This window comes from Tasmannia lanceolata, unplaced genomic scaffold (genome assembly GCF_043159265.1).
Source record: "Tasmannia lanceolata isolate RefF3 unplaced genomic scaffold, GAP_Taslan_0.1 ptg000016l, whole genome shotgun sequence".
In the NCBI taxonomy this organism is placed as follows: domain Eukaryota; kingdom Viridiplantae; phylum Streptophyta; class Magnoliopsida; order Canellales; family Winteraceae; genus Tasmannia; species Tasmannia lanceolata.
This window is the reverse complement of record NW_027518693.1, coordinates 19,912,052-19,931,312: the sequence shown is the minus strand read 5'-3', so window position 1 is coordinate 19,931,312 and position 19,261 is coordinate 19,912,052. Positions and strand designations below refer to the sequence as shown.

At 37.2% G+C, this 19,261-nt stretch overlaps 1 protein-coding gene and 1 pseudogene across 2 annotated transcripts; one reads left to right on the top strand and one right to left on the bottom strand.

Moving 5' to 3' along the window:
• The first annotated feature begins 4,290 nt into the window (after nucleotides 1-4,290).
• LOC143848527 (glutathione S-transferase L3-like) lies at nucleotides 4,291-18,974 on the top strand. 2 transcript variants are annotated; one of them, XM_077357478.1, is made up of 10 exons: nucleotides 4,291-4,485; nucleotides 4,641-4,715; nucleotides 5,200-5,260; nucleotides 5,398-5,484; nucleotides 8,616-8,714; nucleotides 8,801-8,909; nucleotides 8,999-9,075; nucleotides 10,570-10,677; nucleotides 12,599-12,672; nucleotides 18,899-18,974. In XM_077357478.1, the coding sequence occupies exons 1-10, from the start codon at nucleotides 4,361-4,363 to the stop codon at nucleotides 18,948-18,950; spliced, it is 867 nt and encodes a 288-aa protein (XP_077213593.1). In that variant the 5' UTR covers nucleotides 4,291-4,360; the 3' UTR covers nucleotides 18,951-18,974. The 2 variants fall into 2 exon arrangements, with proteins under 2 accessions (XP_077213593.1, XP_077213594.1); XM_077357479.1 differs by lacking the exon at nucleotides 18,899-18,974 and adding an exon at nucleotides 12,975-13,038.
• On the bottom strand, nucleotides 15,195-16,096 carry LOC143847849 (chitinase 2 pseudogene; annotated as a pseudogene).
• Nucleotides 18,975-19,261: the final 287 nt, after the last annotated feature.

Genomic DNA, 19,261 nt, shown 5'->3' with positions numbered 1-19,261 from the left:
CAAACCATTCATTTTTTGAGCCCCATTGTAAATAAGCATGTCGCCAAAAATAATCTCCATTGGATGATCCTGACTCTTTCATCTATAGAGGTTTGCGTATGGTGTTGTCCGTCTACAGATTGAAGGGTTAGGATCATCCTATGGAGAAGATTTTCCGGGCAAGCCTATTTACGTTGATGCCAACAGATGAATGGTTTGGATCTTTTAAAAGAAGTGATTTGCTAGCGTCCATCATCGCAAAAGGCATTTCGAGGCTGGTCTGTCGCATCTCAGACCAGCCACCTAGTGACTGACTGAAGAAAACAGCTGTTGTCTCCATTGAAGAGGTGGCGGGTCTGATGCGGCATTTCGCTATGGACGCCAGCAGTTCCCTTAAAAGAAAGTGACCCAAGTGAGTTGCTATAGATACTTTGTGGTGCGGGTGGGTGGGGGTTGTAGAATATTCAAGGGATGTCGTATTCTACACCAAGTCAGAGATTTCATATTCTTCATAAAATGATCCAAACCGTTCATTTGTTGGCCAGATATCATTTTCATAGGGCAATCGATCCTAACTCTCCAATCTATAGATGAATGGACGGTTTCGATGATCCTACAATGTGGGGCTGTACCGTACATTTTAATAAATACGGGTTCATACGACCACACATCATATAAAATCTAGACTGATATAAAACTTCCAATTTTTAGGTTTGGGGTGCTGACTCTTCTTTCTCTTCCCGGTCTACTTAATAAAGTGTTGAACATCATAGTTCTGAATGAAATGTACAGAGTTTGATTGTTTGCTTATTTCAGATGTTTTTGCAAATTTCTCAGTACATGTGGGATTTTTCTGACTATTATAAAAATTAATTCATAGATTAAATTTTCTGCTGTTATGTTTTAATAGAGGGCCAGGATATCTTTTTTGAAATTTAATTTGTTTTCGTATGCATGCTTATTTATCGTTCTCCAGATGCTGCTTAATCTTAAAGATTAACTGGCATGATGTCATCACTTCAAACACACAGTACATATAGTCTGTGTTCATTACACAATTCATGTTAATTTGGTTTACAAAATCTTCTCTGTTTCATGTTTCTCATAAATATTTGTGTACAGACTATGACCAAGAGAAAAGAGATGGAAATTGAAGCACTCCAAGCAATACTTATGGATGGCATAGAAGGTGGTTCTATTTCTGATCTTTCTATTGTTTTTTTATAGGCTGTTTGGATTGTAGGAAAAACAGGCGAGACGAGATTGTAGTAAATATGACTGGACATGAGGTACCTAAGACGGATATCTTTCACTATCTTGGTTTAATTCTACACAAGGAATGAGATATTGAAGAGGATGTTGACTATAGAATAAGAGCAGGTTGGTTGAAGTGGAAGCTTGCTTCATGAGTTCTGTGCGACTGTAAAATCCCTACCAAGTTGAAGGGAAAGTTTTATAAGACAGCTGTGAGGCCAGCCATGTTGTATGGCTCATAATGTTGAGCCACCAAGAAGCAGCATGTGCATAAGATGAGTGTAGCGGAGATGCGAATGCTTAGATGGATGTGTGACCACACAAGGTTAAATAGAATTAAAAATGAAGATATTTTGTAAAAAGGTGAGGGTGGCACCAATTGAGGAGAAGATGAGATAGCACCGTTTAAGATGGTTTGGACATATCCAACGTAGGCCTTTGGATGCTCCGGTGAGAAGAGGCGACTTGTGCCAAATTGATAGAGTAAAAAGAGATAGGGCCAGACCGAAAACAACTTAGGTAGAAACAGTGAGGAAAGACCTGCTAGCTAGGAACATAACGGAGAACATGACATTGGATAGGATAGAATGGAAGAAAATAATCCACGTAGAAGAACCCAACTAGAGCCAGGTAGATTCCTTTTAGCTTCTTCATGAAAATTTTCTAAAGGATTCATTTTAGCCGACCCCAACTAGTTTGGGACAAAGGCTTTGTTGAGTTGAGTTTAACGTGATCTTCCCTAAAATTTCGAACAGAAATTTCAGGAAAACAAAATTTCGCCCGAAATTTCAAAATTTCGGTCGAAATAAAGTAACGTTTCGAGTTAACCCAATTTCAGTTTCGAATTTCGATTGAAATTTAAAACCTTGGATGGAGGTACCAGCCTTGTTATTTGATCCAACAACAGCTTCTCTTGCTGGATCAAACATCAAGGATGGGATGATGAGTAGGTGTTTGTACGCCCACTCATCATATAATTTCTCTATGTATAGATTGTGAGAGAAATCAATACAAAAAAGACAATTCAAACTTTGTCATGGTATCAAAGCTTCGGGTTGCCATTTCAGCCTTTTGAAATCATTGTCTCCATTACTGCAGTTCCAATAGTCTTTCTCGATCAATCTTCAGCTGCATCATTGCTAATCGCTGTCATTACCCCTTTTCCGCCTAGCTTTGAATCCGGATCTTCATCATGGTAGCTTCTTGTGAATCCGAATTCCCATTGATTCTATTCGGGTTAATGAATCTCTCAGGTTTTTCACAATGACTCGACCTGATCTGACCCGGGATAATTTCTCATGTAGTTTGGAGTTATGGAAAACCCGACCTGCCCGACCCGAGTTGCAACCATAACTGCTATACCAAAAATTTAATTGATTGAAATACACTGGAAAGTTTATTGAAAATTTGGTTCCATTCCGACGTTGGTCTGAATGCTACCAGGTGCCAGAAGCGGAATCACGACTAATCCCCTTACTGAATTCCAATGCTTACCCAAACACTAGAATTAGACTAGCCATTTTTTGGTTTGTTTTTGTTTGTGTCTGGGGGGTTTGTAAATTTTCACGTGCTTGCTTTCCTCTTCCTACGGATTTGGGAGAAAAAAAGGCTTGCGTTTGGAAAATTTGTAACTCACAAGAACTGTGAATAGTAAATGACAACCAAACAGCGATGGAAAAGGAAAGGGCATTGATAAATCGACTCCCCAAATGGATAAATCGACTCCCCATGTGTCTATCTCTCTCCTCTTTCTCTCTCTAACCTAGAGGAGAGAGAAAGACACATGGGGAGTCGATTTATCAATTTGGGGAGTCGATTTATCACTCCCCAAAGGAAAATGTGAACATTTTCTACTTTGATTCTCCCAATTTTTTATGCAATCAAATGTACCTTGAGTGCCCTTATATGAAAGGGGCATCACGGTCTCACCCTTATCAATTGAGTCGAGACTTTTAATCGAGCATGATGAAATAGACGTCCTTCAAGATGTCTTTAAGCTGCTGATTTTTTTTGGGGCCTCAATCTGGCGTACGAGATCTCTATTCGGCACCAGACTTTGAACCAATAGGTCGCCCAAGATAGCTCATCGGATCAACGGCCTCGATGACTAAGACCATACACCAAATGTGGTATTGTAGGCAACCATTGGAAATTTGATCACAGATATTTTCGGGTTTATAGACGATGGCTGCGATAGTCATCCGATTACTTTCACTCTTTGGACCATATTTTGATTATTTTCCTCCCCATCATTGTTTACATCCACAACCATACTTTAATAATTTCACAAATGCAGCTTCTCTTTTCCTTTTTAAATGGTTTGTAAGAGCCTTTTGAGAACTGTAACAAAACCTGACAGCTCTTTGAATAATAAATGACAAGATGGGACAGCCCAATTATAAAAACATGGTTAATGATATCATTTCCCTTTTTAGAAATAAATATTAGGGAAATGATTTCAGTGCTCCAATGTTTTGATAAACAGGCGCTCCAATTTTTATCATGTAGTATTTAAAGGGCTGAATATTATAGTCTCAAAAAGCTCTTAAAGACCTTTAAATACTACACGGCAAACAAGTGGAGCGCTTGTTTATCAAAACAATGGAGTGCAGAAATCATTTCCTGTGACAAAAATGCGTGAGGTATCTTGTTGTGTTGTATTTAAAGGGTTTGTCAGTAGAATATTACGGTTCTCAAAAAGCTCTTTTAAGCCCTTCAATTATCCTATGAAAATGAATTTTAGCGCTCCCATGTTTAAGCCCTTGCGCATCTTCATCAAAAACTTGGAGTGCTGAAATGATTTCCCAATATTAATCTGCCTATAAATTCTCTCTTTTTGTTGGGCCACAACATAAATAGTTGTACCCAAAAGAATGAATTTTGAGGAGGACCTATTTATGTTGTGGTCCAATAAATAGACGGTTTGGATCATCCTAAGGAGGTCCTTTTGAACAATGCTAGATAAAACGGCTACATACATGATACGGCACCTTTTGAACAATGCTAGATAAAACGGCTACATACATGAAACAATATAAAACCTCAGTTCTAAGCATCTTGGATTTGTCGATCATGGAATGCAAGAGTAAAATGCTAATGCAAATCCAAATTTCTTCTTTCATACCATATGTCATTACTGACGTCTCTATCAATTTGCCCAGGCTATATATATACTTCATTTGGAGCAACAGCATCACTCCTCACAATTTCTAAAACCCACATACCATTTCTAAATCCCTCAATGGCAACAGGGTAGTTTCATGAATCTCTTCCATACTACAATTTTTTTCTTGGGTTTTCTTAATTTCATGTGTTTGCTTTAAAATTTCTGTATATTTAAGTTTTATTCAATTGGTGGGCTAATGGTGCTATTGTTCTTATTCATTGTTCTTCTTTTGTTTGTTTAGAAAAGTACAAGAGGTTCTCCCTGATGATCTGAATTCTACCTCAGAGCAACCCACTCTTTTTGATGGAACCACGAGGTCAATCTGTTCTTACTGTAATTTGTTGTTCTTTCTTTGATTGTTATGGGTTTTACTTGTTTTGAATTCTAGGTTTTTGTTTCTCTTTAAGGCCATGTTAGGATTACAAGAATTTTCTGGAAAAGTTTGGACAGGAAAAATATTTCTAAAGATGCATGGAACCCAACCCTATTCAATTTTTACTTAGAGGAGCCTTGGATTTATGATAATATCCCTTTAAATTAGTTATAATAATATCATTTTCCTTCAGAAATGTTTTTCTTCCAATGCAAACAGGGCCTAACTGTCTTCATCTGTTTTGAAAATTAATGTCTCTGCTGTAGTCAGCAAGCCTTTTTCTGATTTGGGTCTGTTGGAAGGATCTTCAAACTGTTCTTTTATTCTTTCTTTTTAGGTTTTCCTTCATGAGACATTATTTGCGAGACTGGGTTATTTTCAGATTCTTCTTTTCATTATCTGACTTGCAAATTTTTTTTTTTGGAAGGCTGTATACATCATATATATGCCCTTTCGCACAGCGTGTATGGATTGCTAGAAATTATAAGGTTTGTGAATTTGTGCTCGGTTCCCTTGATGACTTTCTTGTAGTTGTACTGAATTCGACTCTTTATGATCTACATTGGGTTATCATTCATTTCTAATTTGAGTTACTTGTTTTTCTCTTTCTTAATTGAGAGAGCAGGGATTGCAGGATGATATAAAATTGGTTCCCATTGATTTACAAAATAGGCCTGCTTGGTACAAGGAGAAGGTCTACCCTACAAACAAGGTGCCTTTCTTTAATATATAATAGAGACTGATGGGAGTATTGGCCCTTTAGTTGTAGTTATTTAGTTATTCTCCGGTTATACTTATAGGGTTTGTCTTATTGTGATAGGTAGGATAACTCAATGTCTAAAAACTCATATTCAATCTAGAAATCATACATTGCAATACCCAAGCCACTCCAGTGAGTCAATGATTCACTCGGTGATTTTTTCTATTGACTCAGGTTGAATCGAACAAGTTTTGATTGCCTAAGGCCTCTAACTTTGTCGAATCCAGCCATTCCGTGATTTCCTTGGTGGATTTTTTAACATTGATATGGATAGGTTGTTATGATCCAGTTACTCCATCATAACTGTTGAATAATGTATTAGGTTAGTTTAGACATTACTTGTATTAGTTAGGGGTATTGTAGTCATTGTATGTTGTTGCCCTAGTTTGGGCCTATATATACATCATATTCATGAGGAGCTCCCTAGTGGAGACTCTCCATCCTTCACTCCTCTTCTTCTTCCTCTCTTCTAACCCTAATCTCATTTCTAACAATAACAACTGGATCATAACAACCTATCCATCTCCATGGAGTAACTGATGCATCGGAAGCAGAAGTTCGAACGGTGTACCAAGGGATTAAGCTAGTGGATCATCATCAATTCGATTCCTTGGTTGTGGAAGGGGATTCACTAAATGTGATCCGTTGGTTAAAAAGATCACAAAATCATCCATGGAGATTCCATAGTTATTTTGATGAAGTTTTTGATTGGATTGGATCATCATCCATACCATTCTCGCATGTGAGACGATCTGCGAACACTGTGGCGGATGGTTTGGCTAGAGAGGGTGTATCCAAAGAATCTTTAGCTTTTTTTATTACCTTCCTCCTTGATTTGCTGTCTTTTGCGAAGAGTTGTTTCTTTGCCTTCTCTCTTTCTAATCTCACCATCTCGGTCTCTTTTTAATATATTCTTGGCTACTATTAAAAAAAAAGGTTGTTATGATCTAGTTTATTGTGTTGTGCCTTTGTTATGATTCAGTGTCTTGTGTTGTGGTTATGTCTAACCATGTGCCCTTAGAGAGTTCTCGGAGATGAGGAGAGCACACCCTCACCTACCAAAAATGAGACTTTATCTCTGGCATGTAAATTGTTATTTGCTGATTTGGTTAAGGTATAATAATAGGAAACTTGTTTATTTCACACATGGTAAAAAACTCTATGCAGTCTATTCATTTTATTCTTTGTATTTTTCTTCTTGAATTGAACAACAGAAATCAGTCTGTTTCTTCTCATTTTCTGCTCTATTTTTGCCTTTGTCGATGATCATATTACTTTTCTAAAATAGGTTGGGTGTTAGACCTTTTTCACTTTGTGATTTCCTTAGGACAAATTAAATCACAACATTAAATGGAACAGATCATCTATGGCTACAGACAAGGCCAAAACCAAAAGAGCCATTGATTTTGCAACATATGTGGGCAGATACATTTAGAATAAATCTGATCAAAATAACCATCAGAAGTCTCCTTTCTGAGAGTAACCACTGTGATTTAAAATAATGTTTTGTGTAGTTTCTAATGTTTATGATGAGGTTTTGTTAGATTTGGATGATTGTGTGGCAAGGATCATGCCAAAAATGCAGGAGTTAAAGCTGTTTGGTTTGGGTTAAAAACTTGGGTGGCTATTGGCTACTTTAGGGTGTCGATAAAAGGTGATTTTCTTACTACTATTAGGTAGCTCAAAGGAAACTCTAAGCCCCCTTGTCTTCTCGTTGACCTTTCAAGAGAGATGCAGGGAATTTTGTTATGCTTGACTGAATTCAAGTAGTATGCTTCCTATTTAGGGTATTTTTTTTCTTTCCAAAAGAGTATTTATAATGTTAAAGGAGCTTATTTAAATAAGAGTGTGTACAACTTAAAAAAACATCTGAAGTTTCAATAAAACTTTTTGTGAATCTTTTCCCAAAAATTTAACATTAAATTTACATGAATAGAACATTTGAAGCTATAAATTCCTAAAACATGTAATTCTAATCTGTCATAAAGTCTTCTGATTACCTTTAATCCTTACATACGTCAACCTCTCTCCCTTAAACTGCTATGACACTTCTCATCCTACACATTTGTTGTTCACTTCCAATGAGGCTTATTGCATGCTTCATGCACTTCCCGCACATTTCATCTTTACTTTCTTTAGAGCTTTTCACTTTTGTCTTTTCTAAAGCCTTCGCTTTCTACGTTCACTTTTCGCACTTGCTTCTCACTCTGGCAACTATGGTTAAAAACATTCAAAATAATAAATTAAATTGTAGGTTCCATGAGGAAATTTATCTTTGTCGTTCTCTATTTCTACAACTTCATAATGCTCATCTTGTTTGCTGCTTGCGCAAAGGCCTTGACAAGCTGACACAAATCAATTTAACTTATGCAGAGAATTAAGCAACTAATGTCTAGGTTTCAGCAATGCAACCCAGAAAATTTCACAGTTTTGAAATTAGTAACTGGAATATCTGTCAAGGATGTCAAACTGCAGAAAATTCAAATATGGCACAACACAGCACAATACTGGAGAGGAAAATATGGTAGAAGAAATAAGATCGTGAACAGTAACACTGACTGCAGTCCATATAGATAGACCTAACCTTAATTACGACTTTTGATACTACTAATCAAGCTCTAATTTTTCTCAAAATATGATCTCATCTGCCCATGCTTAAACTGCCCTTCCCGTATATGCGGGTGATAATGTGATTTTGGATATTTAAGATAATGAGCTCAATTTATTTCATCTTGAGATGCACCTACACCACATATGAATGGTCTTGGACACCTCAGATATTTCTTTGACATAGAGGTTGCCTGGTTTCAGCTTGGCTACATCCACTGTCAGTCCAGACGTGCTCAACACCTCATCCACTTGTAAAATTTATCTATTTGATTTGTTAATGCTATACAAGGTGAAAAAGTGAGGAAATTGATTTTGTGTGGGACAAGCTGAAAGTCAATTCCATTCATCATAAAAAGCTAATACATGGTGATATACATGAAGAGCATAACGACCAAAAAACATGGTGATATAAGTCTGTAGAGAAAGAAATAAAGTCCACATGTTGAGATGATTATCTTCAATCATTTTTGCAGGTGCCTGCATTGGAGCACAATAACGAAATTAGAGGAGAGAGTTTGGATTTGGTTAAATATATTGATAGCCACTTCAAAGGCCCTGCGCTTCTGCCTGATGTAAGATGAAGGAACTCTATTTGAACCTTGATTTTAATCCCTATTTAGCTTCGAGATTTTGAAAATGTTTCTCCGAATGACTGTAGGATCCTGCCAAAAGAGAGTTTGCAGAAGATTTGCTTTCTTACAGCGACACTTTCTATAAAGCCATCTTTAAAGTATTTGCTTCCAAGGGAGATGCAGTCAATGAAATTGGTGAGATTGAAAACTTTTTCTTATATGCACTTAATCTTAAAACAAAGCATGATATCTAATTACAAGCTACTTTCTTCATAACGTGTCAGGACCATCTTTTGATTACATAGAAAGTGCACTTTCCAAATTTGTTGACGGCCCTTTTTTCCTTGGACAATTTAGTTTGGTAAGTAATACCTTCATCGTGTTACTCTTTCTAGGTTAGTTTTCATTCATTTTTTTCCAATTGCAATGTTTGTTCTGTATTTTTTTTGAAAGGCGAACATAAGTGTGTATTACTCCATTTGTCTAACTGTGTTCAACCACTTAGTGTCAGGCATAAGTTTTATTTTCTGCATTACATTTTGCCTCACATTCAGTTTGAGAATTTAATACTTGTAATGTAGGTATATTATTTTGAAGGGAAAGGGATGGTAGTCGGCCAAAAAGCCCAATCCTGTGGCTCCCATTGGTGGAATGATGAGATCCACTGAAACAATGGGACCAATCTTTGGGGTGGTCTGGCGGATCACCATTTTGAACCTTTTCTTTTAAGTACTCTAATTTTGGATGAATTATTCCGAAAAGGAGAGTGCGTTGGTGCTGAATTTCACATTTAGTGTTGACTTGTACCTGCTTCCGAAGAACTTCCAAAAACAATTAAGAACCCCTCTTCCTATTTGGAATTGGGAAATCAATCTGAATTTTAGATTCCAACTTTCTATTCCATGATGATATATATTTTTATCTAAATTATGTCAGTAAAATTTATAAAAGTGCCTAAATGTTCTCTCACATCAGTTTTTGTTGTAAAGTTCTGCAACGTCTTGATTTCTGAATCTTAATTTGCGTCTTTCACAATAATATTCTTTGTGAGATATCTTGGTTTTCTTGCTAAACATCATGATTTACGTAAGAATATAAGATGGGGAGTGATAAATCGACTCGAGTGATAAGTCGACTCCCCAAATTGAAAAATCGACTCCCCATGTGTCTTTCTCTCTCCTCTAGGGTAGAGAGAGAAAGAGAGAGAGATAGACACATGGGGAGTCAATTTATCCATTTGGGGAGTCGATTTATCACTGCCCTATAAGATATGGTATTTAATGATTTGAAAATGTCAGTTTCAAATGTTAAGAAATAGTAATATAAGAACTCCTAGATATACGACATAGAACCGATATTTGTTCAGATATGATTGTTTTTATTCCATGTATTTTATGTTTTTCTTTTTTCTTTTGTTAACATACACATGTAATTGTTTTGTCTTGTAAAAAATGACTCACAATAAAAGCATATTGTAAACTCTTTTCGTGAATGTGTGCTTGTAGCCATCTTAGGTGATGGATACTTGGGGAAGATAAATAATATTAATTCACATGCTATCATGGGAGTTTCAAATTGTATATTACAAAATGTTTCATATATTGTTCCATGATTTTCTCCACAGTCTGAGTTCTCCATGTTATTGCAAGTAGAACAGGTTGTTAACCGTTATTTTCAAAATACAATGGTGAATTGATCATTTCAAAAGGTTGTTGGCTATTATTTTCAAAATACAATGGTGAGTTGATCATTTCAAATATAAATGTGTAATTAGTGGAATGCAGTTTCCTCTTATTTTTATATTTTCCATGATCCAAAATTACTACTAATTCATGAATAAATGTCTATCCTTCAGGTGGATATTGCATATGCTCCATTTATTGAAAGAGCCCAGCTCTTCTTTTCGGATGTGAAGAAGCATGACATTACAGCAGGCAGGCCTAAGTTTGCAACATGGATTGAGGTATGTTAAAAATGTCATGCATGTTCCGGAGTCTGGAAGGAAAAATTTTTCATAGGATTTTTTTTTCATTTCCAAAATTTAGAAGAAAATGATCAATTTTAATGATATCCTTAAAATTAAAGGTCTCTGTAAATAAAACTTGAATTCTGGCTGTTCAAATTACCTTATTTCCTATGTAATCAAACAATGGAAAAGCATGAAATTTTGAAAAAAAAAATCTTTTCCAAAAATTTTATGCAATCTAAACAGAAAATCTTGAGAATTTCCCTCACAGACCTCACTTCACATGGAGGAGACTAGTCTTTGGATAAGCAGCACAGAAAAGAAGTTGCAAGAACTTGCACACTGAAGAAGAACCAGCAGCCAAAGAAGTTAAAGTTCTGAAACTCGGAAATTTGAAGAAGAAAATGATATTCAGGAAAAACTCAAGCAGAAAAGAAGTAAAATTCTTAAAATGTGTGGAAGGCTGTCCGTCCTTACTTATTGACAAACATCCAAAGTCCTATCTCTACATAAATTTGACAACTTCAGCTATGAAATATCCTGAACCAACCCGATAACTCAAAGCCTACAAATTGCAGACTTTTTCAAACTAGAACACCCTAGGCGGTGGCAATTGAGAGGTTGGCACTGAGCATTCTTAGTCAGACAGGAAGAGATCTGACCTTCTAAATACTCCTCAAAACTCGTAGACTTGCTCGACCCTATGCAATTAGGATATAATCCAGCCCAAATAAAACTCCAATCCTCTACAAGACTTCAGTGTTTGATCTAGTTTTGCAGAGTTGCACTCCAGTAGGAATGCTTCAAAACCCAATCTAAAGCCTTCTAACAATCTTCAAAAAATTTACCATAAAACTCCCCTCTTTTTTTTTGGTATGTAAGCTGGGATCGAACCTCCAACTGCCAGGTTTAAGAACAAAGCCTTGACCATTGCTAGAGGCTCAGTCCCAGAAAAGTCCCCTCTTAAAAACCCTTGGCACTTCTGATCACAGTTTATATGGCTATGCTTGTAGTAGAGTTTCAATTATTGGTCAACTTTAACATGAGAGGGATTTAAAACAGATGCAAAATAAAATTAAGAAATAATTTGCTTGTTGTTAACTTAAGAACATGCCTAGAGACTAAAATCTAAGTTTGTGGTGATCTTGAAACGTAGTTCCCGGCACGGACCATTATCATTGTGAATCTGTGGTTACACTAATGTTGGACCAGGGCTCCTACATTGACAACACCGTGTCAAACTCTGGTTGCATTTCTTGTCAAATCTCGTCAATCCTTGAAAATTTTGAAACTATTTTCTCATAACTGAATCTTCTTATTGACTAGTGCTAGCCATCTTGTGAATTTGGACTATTAATATGTTTTGGACTTGATATTTAGGTTCCTGACTGACAATGCACACGTGTAGTTTTTCTCAGTCAAGTATTCTAGACTCAGCGAAAATTAGGCTCTGTATTTTTAATTTTTAATGATTAGAATGCCTGTTATTCTCGTCTCTTTTGGGATGGTAAACGCTTTTGATGCAATACTGTAGTCAAATTGCAAGTTACATGATATCTAGCATAATTGTAGCAATAAGAGGACATCATTGTAAAGTCTAGAAAGTGTAGTTCCACATGGAATACTGATTTTTGTAGGGTATTTTACCTGGGGTTATGGAAAGTAATATTTTCCTTTTCTAACATGGAAATGCAACTGTCAAATAATAGTAGCAACAAAAAGTTTACACAGCCTTTAGTCCTAATCTTAAAAAAAAAAGAAAAAAAGAATAAAGATCCAGATCTCTACTATTCTTGCCGCAGAGAACAAACCCCGCACCCTTACCATACATGAAAATTATTTCACTTACACCACATTATGTTGGGTTCTCTCAATTTTCACAATGGTTGGCATTAATGATGTGTGAAACTTGTTTTAGGAGCTGAACAAGATTGAAGCTTATGTACAAACCCGATGGGACGCTCAGGTGTTGCTTGAAATAATCAAGACACGGTTTGTGGTTATGCCTCTTCACTATACACATTAATAACTTCAAGTTGATGTTAAAAGAATACGTAAAAACAAAGAGAGATCCTATTAGGGGTGCAAAGAGAGATCATATTAGGGGTGCAACTCGGGTTGAATTTTAGCAATTTGGGTTGAGCTTTTTCCATTAAATTGGGTTTGGGTTTGGATTGATTCTGATTCATTTTTTAACAAAAAGCAAAACCCGACCCAGCCCAAGTTGCACCCCTAGATCATATTGGTTTTTCCCTCATAAAGTTGCTAAATCTTTCTTTTCAATTCTTTTGCAGTCAAAATAAATAATTGGATCAGCGTAAGATAATGATGGTCATTACACAGAAGGATGTTTGCTATGATAATACTTTCCATAAAAAAAATATTACTTTGGATGTTGAATTTTCTTAATTTTCTTCATTAAATCTTGTTTGTTATCACCAAACACTGGTTATTGGTGTTTGGTTCGTTCAATGCATAGTATTTGCATGGCTCTTATGTAGAAGCATTATGTAATGAAAACTTATTTTGTTTCTGTCATCTCATTGTAAGATAATCTAGCAGTAATATTTGGTTATGGAATGGATTCTGTATTGAACACTTATTTTGGTTTCTTTTCTCTCTGTCTGTTAATCTTAGTATTCTTACATGATGAATTGAGCACACAGATTATATGAGAAGTGAAGGTAAAGATTATCAAAGTTTCTACACATGCAATTTTTTAATGTTTTATAAGCCTAAACTCTAATGCAAAATACCCTCTTCAAATTCAGCTGTGCATTTATTTTGGACCACTTGGGTCCTACTCTTTTGTTTAAACTCCTTTGAACTGGTTGTTGACACTAACCACTGTAACTTTCCAAGAGAAATTCAAGACTAAAAAAGGTTGCAAATATCAATTTCTTTCCCAAAAATGCTGACAAAAATGTTTTTTTTTAAAGATGCAGACAAAAATGTTATGACAAAGGCTAAAGAACATGGCATTACATATGCAAAACAATTAAATATTCTTGCTGCGGCACAAACTTTTGCCTTTCATTTTCGTCTCCTACTAAAACGATCATATGTTTTCCAAGTAGATTCTGTCATGTCTGCCTCCAAAAAAAACAACAAGACTAGTTCTTAATTGATTTCACATCTTTGTCCTGCAATCCCCCTAAAAGCTAGCCGTTAAGGGGAGGGTGCCCAACTTTTTTTGATGGGTAAGCTGGGGTTAGCTGTACCCCTACCAATATAGTAAATAAGGAAAGATGATACAATTTCAGGAAAAAGAACAAGAACGAGAACAAGATCACTGCTTGATCCTTAGAGCAATATCTAAGAAAGAGGGTAGAACAACCAGGGTTATGACACCCTTGAAGACAAACTCAAAACAGGCAAGGGAAAACAAAATACACGAGCTGGAATTGTACAATTGGTGGGGCCTGTGAGACACGTTATCCCTAGAGCCGGTCCCCATACTCAGGTGAAGCCATGTTTACGGACTCCTGTTAAGCCCTTCCATGTCCATTCACCTTTCCGATGTGGGATGCTTTCGTGTAGAACCCGCAACAATCCCTCCCCTCGCCACCCACATACACACCGACACGCGCGCGCGGAACCAACGTGTGAACTACAAGACCTTCCCTGAGGGATTCTCTCCACCTTGAGGGGACATTGATGCTACCTTCCCGAGATCTTTTCTGAGGGATTTTCTCCATCCTCAAGGATATATCGGGATTACCATGCCCGAGCTCTGGTACGACCACTTGTTGGGACCTAGGTAGAACTCAACTGTGAAAGCTAGCTGTTGAGGGTGCCCAAGTCCTTATAAGCTCTTCCACATCCATTCACTTTTCCGATGTGGGATATTTGCTTTCGCGTGGAAACTCCCAACAGCTTCCACAGCTCATTTTGAAAACTTCATTGTCCTGAGAAAAAAGAAGGCTTTTTGGAGAAATTGGGCTTGGCAAAAACCACATTTACTTCATTATTAAAGGATTTCTAACATGGGTTTTCAGTTTTTTCATCTTCATTATAGAAGAGAGACTAGGTGGACACCCTTGAGAAAGAGTGGAAGACCCAGAATTAGACAGACACAACCTCTTTCCATCTCGGACTGATAGCCAGAGCTTGTAAGAAATTGACCAAAGAGAACAGAGGAGTATCATTGTCTAAGGCCTTATATAACTCCAAAGCATCCTTCTCATCACATGTCTATCAATCCAGACGCTAGCTGGATTGAAAAAAGACCAATGAGGTTTTATAATCACTGAACTGAAAAACATCAAGCACCAATATAACAGTTATTTTTTTTCTGAAATTGATAGTTTAGTAGGCGTTATGAGAAATTTAGGAATTAACTTAGACCTGCTTGAAGAAGCTTTTCATGTTTAATGAGATTACTCTGCAAATACAGTCGGGTTCCTTAATAACTTTTATCAAAACACATTTCACTAAAAGCATTTCTTCAAACCACAGTAAGTACAAACATTTCTTATAAGCACAGAAAGTACAAAGAGGAAGAGTAAAAAAGATCAATGGGAACTGGCTAACAAGGCCTGAGATCGACGCTCGTTACGGAATCCATTTCCCATAGAATCATCAGCAGACCAAACAAAGATTCCATGAAGCTTTCCTTCACTCTTAAGCCTACTGCACGCACTAAAGAACCCACCATAGGGAGACAAACCGCCGCTACCATCACTAATGAAGCTAACTAAGACTTTACCCCCATTGTAATTAGAGCTCTGAGTATTGAAAAAGTCCAAAAACTGCGATACAGTCGTCCCCTGATCATATGCATAGAATTGGAAATTGACATAGTCTATAACATGCCGATATTTTACCACAAAGCCAAATAATGGCTCTGAACTTGGTCATCATCAAAAGGAGCCATAGAATCAAAAGAGATTACACCATTTTTCTTTAGTGTCGTCACAAGCCGTCTGATGCATTCTGCAAAGGTGTTGGGATCGGCGCTAAAGTGCTCATAGTCAATATCTATACCATCTAAATTCTACTGCTTGATGATTTTTGTTAGTGAGGAAACTGCATTTCCAACCCAAGAATTTATAGTAGAAGGGTTGAAAAAAAGCGAAGACTCCACCTATGCTATCCCCACCTAAGCTCAAAGCAACCTTCACATGAGAATGCTTACTCTTTATTGAACGAACTTGCGATGGACTGAGGTTGTCTGAGTCCCAAAACACATTGAATTTGGGGAGGGAGAACCAGACGTGGTGTAGCCAATGGCGAAGGAGAGAAGGAAATGGAAGTCGACTCTGTGGTTTATTGGGACGTCGGGGAATTTGACGTTATTGAATTCCGATCCAATGTATTCTCTGAAGAGATTGGAGGGTGGGGCTGCTTGGGTTGTGGAAAGAGCTAGGAGAGCTTGAAGAAGGAAGAAAAAGGAGAGGAGCTTAGAGAAATCCATGGTAGAGGCTGTTCTTGTGTTGTGTTTGCAGCCCCATCCTCCAATCTCTTCCGAGAATACATCGGAGCGGAATTCAAAAACGTCAAGTTCTCCGACGTCCCAATAAACCCCGGAGTCGACTTCCATTTCATTCTCTCCTTCGCCATTGACTACACCACTTTGAGTTATCCCTCTCCCACCGCGTCATTTTTGATATGTGAACAGATATAGGAACCCCACAAGTAGTAGCAGATACTTGGAAAAATATGCACAAGTAACCACAGACATAACTTGCTCTTTATAATGCTAGAACTTTTCACTGCAACACACTACCTTTGTTGCAAGTTATTTATTTTTCTCTTTTTTATTTCATACTAGTAAAAATGCACGTGCGATGCACGTGCTATCCATTTAAAATTGTACAGACCACATCATAGGTTGATCTAAACCGTCCATGTGATGGAACACAACATCAATAGGTTGTGCCCGTAAAATCATTTCCATAGGCTGATCCTAGCCCTCCAATCTATAGAGGTTCCCATGATTGTTGTTCCTCTTAAGGTGTCCAGAATTCATCAATATTTTTACAGGTGTCTTGCATTCGTAATATCAACATTTCTGTAATTTGACCCGCACATAGTGAATAAGGAAAAGTAGATTATTCGTCATCGTTAGGAGTGCAACTTGGGTGTCAACCCGACCCAATTTGGGTTGGGTTGGGTCGGGTTGACCCGATTTGATATGGTACCAATTGTTGACCACCTCAACTCAAGCCGGGTTATTTTGGATTTTGAGAACCAATAGTGAGTCACCAATAATCAGTTTTTAATTCACAATCGGTTCTCAAAATCCAAACCAAACAGGGACTAACAATTAACAAAGGGAAATATTATCCGCACTACTATATTTTGATGATCACACTCCTCACTTTATTCAAGTACGGTATGGCTCGCACCATAGGTTTATCCAAACCGTCCATTGTGGACTGTGGAGATTATTTCAATGTTGACAAAGAAAAACACACATATACATAACTTCTTCAGATGGAGCCCAAATTCGGGTTTCGGGTTGGGTTGGGTTGCCCGACATCCGAACCCGACCCAACCCGATTTCCAATTGGGGTTGATTTTTCCCAAGCCAAGCCAAGCCAACCCGATTTGCGAAAAAGCTTAACCCGACCGAACCCAAATTCGGGTTGAACCCGTCGGGTTCGGGTTGAACCCGTCGGGTTCGGGTTGAACCCAACCTGCGTGGGAACATCTAAGTAACAACGACGGTTTGAAATTATATATAGTGCTAATGTTCTCACTACCATATTTTATAATGGCACTACTCACCGTATTTTGATGATCACATTCCTCACTCTATTAAAATGTATGGTATGTCCCGTACCCTGTGTCGGTACTTTTCGTATGTAGATTACGATTTTATCTTGAAATAATTTCTCATAGAGATAGATGTTAGATATCAGCAAAGGGGTTAATGGTAAAAGAGTAATGCTGACGTGTAAATCCCAGACAAAAAGAAAAGAAATTTCTTTTGGATGGGCCACTTCCTACATAGGTTGTGCCCCAAATATAATTTTCATAGGTTGATCTGAACCCTCCAATCTATAGAGGGTTATAGGTTGATCTAAACCGTCCATGTGATGGAACACAACATCAATCGGTTGTGCCCGTAAAACCATTTCCATAGGTTGATCCTAGCCCTCCAATCGATATAGGCTGATCCTAGCCCTCCAATCGATAGGCTTTTCCATAATTGTTGTTCCTCTTCAGGTGCCCGGAATCCATCAATATTCTGCAAGTGTCCTGCATGAGTAATATAAAGTAGTTCTTTCGTCATTGTCATATCTCTTTACCTCTTCTTGGTAATTTTTTGCCGCAATTGTCATAGACAGGTACCCTTTGTCGGTACTTTTCGTATGTAATGCTGACGTGTGGATCAAAAGGTAGGACAAAAGCGGAAATACGGCAAATGACACAAATGCCCTTACATGTGGGATACAATTGGAATTATGGCAGTGGGACACAAGCGGAAATAACAGCAAAGGGTGGAAGAACTTAATCCATCATTTTGCCTTTATATATAGTAGTTAGATTTGTTGTGATTTTATCTTAAGCACAAGTGGAGCCTCTGTATACTAAAATGTTCTGATCAATGGCTTCATCTAATGCTGCCATGTATTGTGTTCTTAACCAGAATTCTTTGAAAATTCTCAGCCACATCATATTAATCCAAATTTAAAAAAGAGCAGACGAGCCACGGAGCAATCAGATTTCATCAATGGCTATATCTAAAGCTCAACAAAGACGCATCATTTTGCAGATATTGATGATTTGTTAAATGACATCAGTTAGATGCTACTAGTTTTCTAGATTATTTTGGCATTTGCAGATATTTACCTGTGTATCTCCTACATCTATGGCTATTGACAGCCATACTTTTCCAAAATATTTTTGATTTTGTACTTGGTATAGCCTAATTCTCAAGGAAGTAACTTGTTGAAACTTATATTTATGCACAATAAGATACTTATTATTTAGTACCATTCAAAAAAGGTATTTAGTATTTCCTTTATTCCAGATTTCTTCTGTTTGGGCTTAATGGTTACCTCCAAGTTCTGTTTTGAAGCTTACCACTCATTGACACAGAAACACCTCTGGCCAAGATTACTATTCTAATCACATCTGCATAAATTCCTCCGTTCATTTTCTATTGACATCCTTAACAACAATTTTTATCTAGAAAGGAAAAAAAACACTGCCTCTGATGAAATGCTTTTCCCAAACACTGCATATTTATATATATTTTTTTCTACAGGTTCCTGCACTTGAGCATAATAACGAAATCCAAGGGGAGAGCTTGGATCTAATTACAGATATTTATACCCACTTTGAAGGCCCTGCACTTCTCCCTGTTGTAAGATGAGGAAATTTTATTTGGAACTTAGATGCTAATCCTTGTTTATCTTCAACATTTTAACAATGTTGCACTGAAAACTGTAGGGTCCCACCAAGAGAGAGCTTTCTAAAGAGTTGCTTTCTTGCAGTGACTCCTTCATTAAAGTCATCTTTAGCGCATTTGCTTCCAAGGGAGATGCAGAATCTGAAGTTGGTGAGATTAGAAACGTTTTTTTCTATGCATTTTATTTGACTATGCAAGAAATTTAATCACAGACTGACT